At 39.6% G+C, this 10,685-nt stretch overlaps 1 protein-coding gene and 1 long non-coding RNA gene across 2 annotated transcripts; one reads left to right on the top strand and one right to left on the bottom strand.

The window, feature by feature from the left end:
* Positions 1–2,671: 2,671 nt before the first annotated feature.
* On the bottom strand, positions 2,672–5,543 carry LOC308684303. The gene is made up of 4 exons (XR_014029344.1): positions 5,442–5,543; positions 4,883–5,003; positions 3,295–3,441; positions 2,672–2,799 (listed from the first exon to the last, which is right to left on the bottom strand). It is a non-coding gene; the product is annotated as an uncharacterized lncRNA (long non-coding RNA).
* Positions 5,544–7,904: 2,361 nt separating this feature from the next.
* On the top strand, positions 7,905–10,480 carry LOC308705576 (macrophage mannose receptor 1-like; the record flags this gene model as incomplete). The annotated part of the gene is made up of 4 exons (XM_081390653.1): positions 7,905–7,941; positions 8,034–8,396; positions 9,610–9,948; positions 10,113–10,480. The coding sequence occupies 4 exons, from the start codon at positions 7,905–7,907 to the stop codon at positions 10,478–10,480; spliced, it is 1,107 nt and encodes a 368-aa protein (XP_081246779.1).
* Between the last annotated feature and the right edge of the window lie 205 nt (positions 10,481–10,685).

Here is a 10,685-nt window from a genome sequence, read left to right as displayed (position 1 = left end):
GTTAGATGCCATGGTACAGGCCTGGCCGAGGCTTCACCTGTATGTTTTCCCCCCGATTGCTCTGCTCCCGGGAGTCCTGGAGAGGGTCCGTCAGGAGGGCATCAGTCGTCTTCTGGTAGCCCCGTTTTGGCCGGCCCGAGTATGGTTTTCGGACTTAATTTCACTCCTGATAGCTCCGCCATGGCAGATTCCTCTGAGGAGGGATCTGTTATCTCAGGCGGAGGGCACTATATTCCATCCTCGCCAGAACTGTGGAAATTGTGGGTCTGGCCTCTGAGGGGGCTCAGTACCTAGATGCTGTTCTATCATTTGGGGTGCACGGAACCATACTTATCTCTAGGGTTCCGTCTACTAGGAGATTATATGACCTTAAGTGGAAATGTTTTTCCGCTTGGTATAGAGAACATGAGTTAGGTTCAGTTAACTGCCCAGTGGATTCAGTTCTGAGTTTCTCCAAGATCGTTCTCTACGAATCTCTCCCCGTCCACATGTATGGTGCACATGGATGCCATTGCGGCGTTCCATGCACCACTGAATATTGGGCCTTTTGGGGAGGCACCAACTGGTCATACTATTTCTCCTTGGTACATAGAGGATGAGACTGACAGTCAGGTCCAGGGTTCCTTCCTGGTATCTGGCGGTGGTTCTCGAAGGCCTATCCCTGGCTCCCTTCGAATCCCTTCAGTTGGCTTTGCCTAGGACCTCACGTTCAAGATAGCCTTTCTCTTAGCTACTTCTTATAAAGAGACTGGGAGATCTCCAAGCCCTGGCATTAGTACCAGCTTGCTTGGGGTTTGCCTCCGGCGGAGTTAAGGCCATCTTGCATCCGCGACCCAGCTATGTGCCTTAAGTGCAATCTAACATGGCTAGGTCCATGGTCCTGCAAACATTTCATCCTCCACCACATGTGTCGGCAGAAGAGGAGAGGTTCCTTGCTCTGCCAGTCAGAGTTCCAAGTATTTCCTTGAGAGGTCCTCTTCTTGGAGGAGGTCGGACTTACTGCAGTGTGTTTTGGATCACCTAATAGGGGCTCCCGGCTAAACAAACCATAAGTAGGCCTACAAGGTGCGCAATTTGCCTTCACCTTTGGCTGTAAGGGCTCATTCTACTAGAGGCATGGTGTCCTCTAGACCCCTCCTCTCGGGAGTGCCCCTCCACACAGCAAAAATCAGAGTGTTCAATGTACTCTATAGGAGTTCACTGAACACTGGTTTCAGTGTATATATAGGTCCAAGAGTTCGGTGTTCAGTGAACACTGTAAAAAGTGTAAAATATATACTCTCAAAATAGAGTTACATTTGAACACCTGGAGAGTTAAAATGTACTCTTATAAATAGTACTTTTGACACCGTTTCAGTGCTTTTGAACACCTGCAGTGTAAACCTAGAACCTTTGCAGAGCTCATTATTTAACACTTGGAGAGTACAAATGTACTCTAAAGCTGGTACTTTTTTATTTACAGTGTTACAATAGTTTCCAACACCTGCAGTGTAAACCTAGAACCATCAGTAAGTGAAAAATACTCAAAGTCAGTGCTTTTTCCAGTGCAATGTCTGTTTATTTAACAATGTTCATGGATGTTCAAAAACCACAAACTCATACAAACACATGTACAGGAACCACATATTGATCATCTCTATCAAAACCAGAAGTAGTCTCATTACAGCTTTGAGAATTCTCTGGTTGCTCTGGAATTAAATTAACTACGGGTTCATCAGATACGTCAACTATGACGGATTCGTTCTCAAATTGATCTAGACTTTTAACGTTATGTTTGTTATAGAGATGTTTTCTAAAGCCTGAAAAAGTCCAAAATCTCTGGTGGCATCCAGTCTGGTCACACATCAATTGACTGACCCAGACTTGCAAACAAAGCATCTGAACATCATAACTCTTTAGTTGAGGAGCTTAGCTCTAAGGTCCTTGACTCTGGGAGTTTCATGAGAATGATCTACATCAATGTTGTAGATGGTGGTCTGCACAAATGTGTACATGCCATTTAAGGCTTGGTCATAGGAGATGCAGAAAACATAATGTGCTTTGAAAAGTTCATCAAAGGCTGACAGGGAAGACTTGCCCTTGCAGGGAAGGAGATCACCATCCAATGCAATGTAGAACTCGTGGATGTGCTTTCTTGTCGTCCCAACTGCCAGGATGTAGGGCTGCCTCCGCTGGTTTGGACCAGAGTGCTCCTGAAGGCTGTGACATGACTGTAAGATAACAATAAATTGAAATGAATTACACTGAACATCACATTTTGATGGATAAGTCACACTCTGACAGAAACCTTTGATTGCACAGTTAGCTTTCCCATGCAGGATATATTCAGCATGTGATAAGGTAACCAAGGTTTTTGTACCACGGTCACACAAAGAGAGAGAATTAAACAGAGAGGTCATCAATGTTGGTTACCTTATCACATGTCCCAGCAAACTCCAATACGTTGGCAAGACAGACAACTAAAAATAAGAATGAACGAGCACAAGACTGCAGTCAAAAGAGGTGAACCCCACTCTCTATTCGCTATGCACTTCAAGGAGGCAAAACATAAATTATCAGACTTAAAATTCTGTGAAGGTGACATTGAAAAGAAACAGATCAATAATCTGGGGGAGTTACACAATTGCCTTTTGACAATGGCTATTGCCATTGGAGATCAGGACACACTGACCTTATGAAATTTGACTACATGGTCCACAGCTTCTCGGGTACTGATCTTTACAGCTCCCTTCTTTCCACTTGGAGGTGGTGGCAGTAGGTAGACCAGCAGCAGCAGTGAGGCCATGTCACTATCCCAACCTGAGAAGGCAGAAGCACCTGCTTTAAGCATGATATACACCTGACCAAAACTTTTGATACTACATCAATATTAAAACTCAAAACTCTTTTCAATAACAATACTAGTTATGCAACTAACATTTTTTTTTGATAATCGATTAACCTGTCAATTATTAATCAATTGGTTGGATTAAAAGGCCATTTTTTTATTTTCTGTAGTTTATCGGGGAAATTTTATTCTGCACAATGCTCTCCTTCAAACATTGTGCAGATTGAAGCCTATGAAAACGATAGTAAATTGTTCTTAATCTTCCAGGCAATGTAGCACCCATTGCTGTCTATGTCAAAAAAGTGTTCCTAAAGACAGTATCAACAAAGATGGAGATGTATAAAAAAAAATTGTTTTAGCATGAATCAATAGAGATCTTTAGAAAATAAGTGTGAGGCTTCTAAAATGCACCAGAACATTATTCATTTGTTTATTAAGATTAACCTTACTTTTAAATATGTACTCACATAGCCTTTTTTGGAGTAGGGATCTTTTAGAGAGGGGAACAGTGTTACTATCCAGGATGTCGCTGAAGACCTCTTCGTCAACCTCTGTTCCACTGTCATCCAGCACATACATGTTTGTCTCAGGGGGTATGCTGAACTTCTCTTTAGCTTTGAATACAGAAAAAACATATGTACTTGCGTTTAAAAATGCAACAAATTGGGAGAACAATAATGTTTTTTAGCACTATTTCTATCTTAATGGGCAAAGCTACAGTAGACTAGCATGGTGCCAAGAATAAAATTTCATATAAACATACATCTAAACCAGTGGTTGCGTAAGACTTTCACATTGCCCTTTATTTTGATGGATATGGTCGTAAAAATTGCACCATAATCTATTTCATATTTTAATTATAAGACATTTAATAGCTTTCGTTTTATTTCCATTTTATTTCCTAAATCCATTTTTCAAGCAGCAATAAAAATAAGAATATATATTTAGAATATTCAATATAAATACAACTTATGTATATTAAATCACTCTTTGGATACTTTTTAAAAATGTGGTTATATTTTTGTTGTCAACTGGTTGAGTTTTTTGTAGATGGTTGGAATAATAATAATGAGTATACAATGCATGAATATCTTCCTTAAATACCTTAAAATATTATTTTAATAAATAAACATTGTTTTAAAAAGGACACGTGAAAAAGAGTGTTTAAATGTTATCAATAGACTATTTAACTGAATCTAAACATATTCAGCAAACACTGATTTGTTTTATTTATTCTTGTCAGTGGCAGCTCTGTTAGTCTGTATTTACACAGTAAGACATGATGCACAGATCTACAGTAGGCTATATTGTCAGAGTTTTTTTTTTTTTTTGTCACGTCCGTTGCTATGGTTATCACAGAACTATTATTTACAGAACTCACTCTGGTAAAAGCGGTGGTCACTCCCGAAAGTTTAGTCCTCTAAGCATCATGAAAAACTAAACTTTCGATTGGCTACAATGCATACAATGCTGCAGACGTTAAAATTTAAACTTTTGCTTTTGTAAATGGAAACCAGAGTGCTCACACAAACGTGCACGACGGAAAGAACACCCCCCTCCCTCCCTACATTACAATTATAAATTGATTCGATGTTAATTTATTAATGTTTTTAAAGAATTCATTCAAATTCATAATTGTATATTTGTCTCCGATTACCTTTGGAGTGTGTTTCTTACAGAACGGGATGCCTTTCTGTCTGTTGATCGTCGACGCAATCAGTTTTTATTTATCATCTTCTAGCCAGTTATCAAATGAAAGCAAGCAACATGTAGATGTTTGCGCGCCAGGCGAATATGCTGCACGAGGCGCCAAATACATGGAATTACGCGAGACGTGCTTCGTAACAGAGGATGCCTCGCGAAAAATAAAAAATAACGATTGTCAGCCAGTTTTATTTATATTCATAGTTACATCTGACGTCATGAAAAAATAAATTAAAATCAAGCATTTTCACTGCTAAAAAAAATCAGTCAATGACGGAAAATATTCGGTTAACACGACCACTGATCTAAACTTCAATTATAAAGAGAAGAATGATATTAACATTAACTTACCCTCCCTGAGAAATGCTGGATATGATGCTTCATTGAGTTCGATGTTACTTCTTTCCTTGCCAAGGACCTTGGTAACTTACTGCACTTTGAAAAGCATTGCTGTAGTTTTCCTCACATGTTACTACAACATAAAAATGCAATTGGTTTATTGAACACGCACAATACCAAATGTAGTGCAAATAAAGTCAGACTCAATCATTTCAGACGGGAATCTGTAACGTTAACGTTAGCTTTCAAGGCTAAGTTAGCTAACGTTAGTCAATTTTGCCTGCACAAGGCCCGAGATAGGGAGCGGCAGCACAAATGAATGCTGCATTTTCATTTTGAAATTTCATTTAATGGTTGATCATTTGATTAACGTTACCACTAAAAAAACAGTTTTACCAGATTTAACACTGGCAATTACCATAGGTACCAATGTATAGTAAGTCAGCTAGTTAAACTAAATTACCAGACGTCACACCACTTCTACATTAGCGTTTTTAGTGTTTTAGTTATGAGAATTAAAACAAGAAGACAAACAGGAATATTCGGCATGATTCACTTGGTGGTTTCTTACCTGCAGTCCTGCAAAATCAAAATGTCGACGACGTCTTCGGATGTCAGTTGGAAAGAAACTGGTGTCGAGGCTGCATGCATCTTGATTCAACCAATGACAACGCGTAGTCGATCTGATGACGTATCGAAACCTAAACTCATGCGGACGGTACAGCAACAGATTGACTCTCAAAGAGTTCATCATCCCACCATTTACACTACAACAGCTCCACATCAACACTGAACCAACACACAACACTTGAGAGAGTTTATGGTGAAACCTGACAAGTGTACTTTAAGCCCAGTTTACTCCAAAGTGTATAAATTATACTCTGGTCATCAAAACTCTGGGATTTTAACACTCTGACATTTGCTGTGCAGGAGATCTGTGAGGCAGCCGGTTGGGCTACCCCGCACATTTTATCAGGTTTTATAGTCTGCACCTCCCTAGTACGCCTGGCGCACGTATGCTCTAGTCCTAGCTGAGTGTCTGAGATCAGTTTCACTCTAGGGCAGGCCTTTTTCGGTGCGTGGCCTAGTGGGCATTCGTTCCCCAAAGAGTCGTTTTCAACGACGCAGTGCGAGTTCCCTCGAAAGGGAACGTCTCGGGTTATGACTATAACCCTTGTTCCCTGAGAAGGGAACGAGACACTGCGTCGTCCTGCCACGCCCCTCAATGCCTGAGAGCGGCTTGCTTCATCGCGAGGCTAATGTGTGTGTGTGCCAGCGTCACTTTTATGCATCCGGTTATGCCGTCACATGTTACGTCATGACGCAACACCAATCAGGATTGGATTAGTTTCATTCATACTTCAGAGGCGCACGCTAAGGGAGCGTCCCCAAAGAGTCGTTTTCAATGACGCAGTGTCTCGTTCCCTTCTTAGGGAACAAGGGTTATAGTCATAACCCGAGACGTTTTCCCTACAGTGTCTAGCAATGCAATATGAGTAAATGTTTCAAAAGGGAACCAACACCATAAATTATCAGTCAAAGTCAGAGGACATGTTTTAGAAAATATGTTTTTTAACCCTGCTTTTTATTTTTATTCCTCCTAAGATTTTGACTCATCCTCGATTACTTGAATGACGGCCGCCAGATTGAATGAAGTCGAATGAAGTTTGTTTGTTTAGATGGCATATCTTAAAAAGACCAAGTTTTGAACCACTCAAAAATTATTTGATTGCATCTCTTTAAATGTCAATGGTGTTTATCCTTCTTTTCCACGTCAGAGATGTAAATATCATCCATCCTGAATGTCTAAATGTCTGTACATAAGCAAATGAGTGATGAGGATGTGTTTACATGCAGATGTGTTCGTGTTATAAAAAAAAAAAACAGACAGTAAACAGCAGGATTATGAAACAAAACAAAAATACAAATTTTCACAAAGAGATGAATTCTAAAAATGCATAACAATGTTTTAATGTCCGCATTCCAGCCAATCACAATCATGAATTTAGGCGGAGGAAATAAAGACACATTTTTTCTGAAACAGCAGCAGCAGAAGATGATGATATTATTTCAGTGAGATAATAAGAGTCCAACAACCTATACTAACATTAGAAATGGACTTCAGGGGAATGAAACCATGATTTGAGCACTTTAATGTTTTTATCTCGTCTCTGTTGTGAATGTCTGTCATGATCTCCTCCTCAACACCAGTGATCTCGGCTCTCAGAAGAGGAACAAGAAGAAATATAAGATAATAAAAAGTTCTCTCTTTTTCCTCCAAAAAAATAAAGAACAGAAAAAGGGCAAATGTCTGTCGTCGTGAATCCCTCTTCTCAACACAAACTCTTTCTCAATAATCAAACTTCATCTCACACACGTTTCTTTCTCTTTGACTGGAGTCTCAAACAGGGGTTTTTAAAGGCTCTCAGTAACCAGTATCACCAGTCTTCACTAATGAACTCAACCCTCATCAATCAGATCATTAGTGGGTTGTTCAGTTCACACACAAACAGATAAAAAGTGACCAAAAGGGATGATACACAAGTTATACAGTCCAGCAATAACATTAGAGAAACTGTTTAGTTATTAATGTTCAAAATGTAAATTATGAATGTTCTTATGTATACAATTTTCCATACAAGGTCCATATTAACATAGACTGATACACACTGACACAGACGTCAAGATGCAAATAAGGGGAAAGAGTTGGAGAAATACACAAATATAGAGGAAGTAAAATATGAAATGGGGGTTTTTAGAGAAATAAACAAATGATGTGATGAGCTGAATGAGGGATTAGAGCAGATATAATAATCATGTAGTTTAAATCTGCAGACAGAAACATCAGACTCAGGACAGAAACACACAACCTCTAAAGTAAGAACATGTTCATTCTTCAGACACAGTTAGACTTTCAGATGTTAATATTGTCTGAATGATTGTGAATCGAGTTATGTTTATATGCTTAAGATTATGTTTCAATATAAGATGAATATAAGTGGGGGGTTTTTTCTAATGTGTTTCTTCCTCAGAAATGGAGCAAACTCTATATTTGATTCTTCTTCTCATTGGTGAGTGTGTTTGTTGTATTATTTATGGTTTATAGTTTCATCAGGTTTGACCCTGTTATGAAAAGCATTAAATCAAACGCTCTCTTTCACAGCTCTCTGCTCCGTATCTGAATGTGTTCAGCGTCAGTATCACTTTATAAACGTGTGGAAGACCTGGACTGAAGCTCAGAGATTCTGCAGAGAGAAATACACAGATCTGGCCACCGTTGACAACATGAACGACATGAACGAGCTGAACAAGAGTGTGAATGATACAGGTGCTCAGCATGTCTGGATTGGACTGAAGAAGACGAGTGTTGATGAATGGCAGTGGTCTTCAGGTGAACCTGCGCTCTATCTGAACTGGAGATCTGGACAACCTGATGGCAGAGATGAGTGTGCTTTCATGAGAAATGGAGAATGGAATGATTCTTCATGTAGTAACAGCCTGACTTTCATCTGCAGCTCATCTAACAGTAAGTGCAGCTCCATACAATCACAATAAACAGTAATTTATAAAACGATGCACAATATACTGTAAAAATTGGAATGCAATTATATATGCTGCTACTTTTTAATGTGCTCATGAATACAGAGGAGACTGTGGATATTTGTCACAGTTTCAACTTAGAGTAAAATCCCCAGTGTTAAATGAACAACCCTCAGTGTACATATGTGTCCACACTACGGGGTGTTAAAGCTGTGTTGAAGTTCATAAGATTATTAAAAGACTAAGAGATGATTGACCTGATGTGAAATGAAACAACAAGAACAGAAAAAAAAGAGAAGATCAGAAACACAAGAACTACAATTAACTTACAGCCATTACTCTTATCATTACGCAGCTTGAATTTAATTATATCATACATCAACAAATAGACATAGCACAATTAAAATAAAATTAGACATCAAGAATCAGCATATGAATCTCAATAATGGTCACATGCTTCATGATGCAATGCATGCTAGAAGCCATGAGTTTTATACTATGGTTACTCCCAGCATGCATTGTGGCATGTCACCTTGGTTGAGCGACATACTGTACGCTGATTCTTGATGTCTGGATGATGTTGGGAGCCACCATAGTATAAAACTCATGGCTTGGTCTGTGGACCAAAATAAGAAGATGCTAAAATGCTCTCGCCATAGTTTGATGGCATACGTCATAGTCACATGGCGTCGGCGCTGTCTCAAGTCGAACACAGTTTCTAACCAGCATGCATTGCTCAAGTCAGCTGCTGATCGGTCTGTGCAGAGCTGTATGAAGTCGAACAAGCCTCTTGTGTTTCTCTTTTCTTCAGTGATTCTGCTCTTTATCATCAGGTGTCTTCAATAATCAAACAATCATCACTCATTTAATCGCTTCATTTTCTAATCAACTCTTTTACTTTTAACACCCTGCTGTGGTTCCCTTATAAACACAGAGCCGTGTTGAATTAACACCGGGGATTTTGCTTTTGGAGTAACATGTTAAAAAAAATCATAATGGGGAAATATAGAGAAAATTCACAAATCTTAACTAACTGAATATTTAATATATCATCAGCTGTAGAAAGAGTCTTTGAATTACACGTGTTTCTGATGCTTCACTGCTCTTATTCACATTAAATACCATAACGCAATGTAAGAATAATGAACAAACTGATTTATGAATCTGTTTCCATGTTTTTTTTCTTAAAGCGAACACAGAACTCGTCTTTGTCAATCAGATGAAGAACTGGAGAGACGCTCAGAGTTACTGCAGACAGAATCACATTGATCTGGTCAGTGTGAGGAACCAGAATGAGAATCAACAGATTCAGAAGTTCATCAATGATAGTCACATATCTGATGATGTCTGGATCGGTCTGTTCAGAGACTCATGGCAGTGGTCAGATCAGAGTGACTCCTCGTTCAGATACTGGGATACTCGTGAACCTAATAATGATGGAGGAAATGAAAACTGTACAGTGCTCAATCCGAACACTCTGAGACAATGGTATGACATCTCTTGCGACAACCGAGACTATCCTTTTGTGTGTCATGAAGGTGAGCAGATCCTCACAAACACACACAATCCATCCATCACCTCCAGATATCTTAAAGTTCACGCTACATGTCTGACATGACAGATTCCTCCACAGTGTTTGTTCTGCATGTTGTTTTTGATCAGTCTCTCTCTAGTTTTTGCTTGTGGTTTGTTTTGTGTCCAGATAAACTGATTCTGATCAACGAGACTCTGACGTGGCCTGAAGCTCTGAGATACTGCAGACAGAATTATACGGATCTGGTCTCGGTTCATTCAGTCGAGATGCAGCGTCGTGTGATGAATGTGGTTAAACGTGCGTCTACTGAGGCGGTGTGGTTGGGTTTACGTCACTCCCGTATTTTGGGCATCTGGTACTGGTTGATCGGAGAGACCGTGTGCTATCAGAACTGGGCTCCAGGGAACGGCACAGGAGAAGAGGATTGTGTGTCTGGAGTGAGATCTGGAGCAGTTCAGTCTGGAGGAGATCGGCGCTGGATCAGCCGTCCTGAACACGACAAACTCAACTTCATCTGCAGCAGATCTGAGGAGTGAAAGGAAATACATACCTTTCATAACAAATGTATGTATTCACTTCCTATATTGTCATTTGTCACTTGGTTGGTAGTAATTTTACATACAGTTATTTCACCCTCAGTAGGCAGTTGTACCTGAGGGTAGTGATGGTCACTTTCAATTCACGGTTTGTGAAGTTTTGAAACTATTGTGAATCACTTGTTTCGAACCAGTGATTAAGAAT

Source organism: Scardinius erythrophthalmus (assembly GCF_964197995.2).
Source record: "Scardinius erythrophthalmus genome assembly, chromosome: 2".
In the NCBI taxonomy this organism is placed as follows: domain Eukaryota; kingdom Metazoa; phylum Chordata; class Actinopteri; order Cypriniformes; family Leuciscidae; genus Scardinius; species Scardinius erythrophthalmus.
The sequence above is the reverse complement of the archived record's forward strand: the minus strand, read 5'-3'. Positions and strand labels throughout refer to the sequence as shown.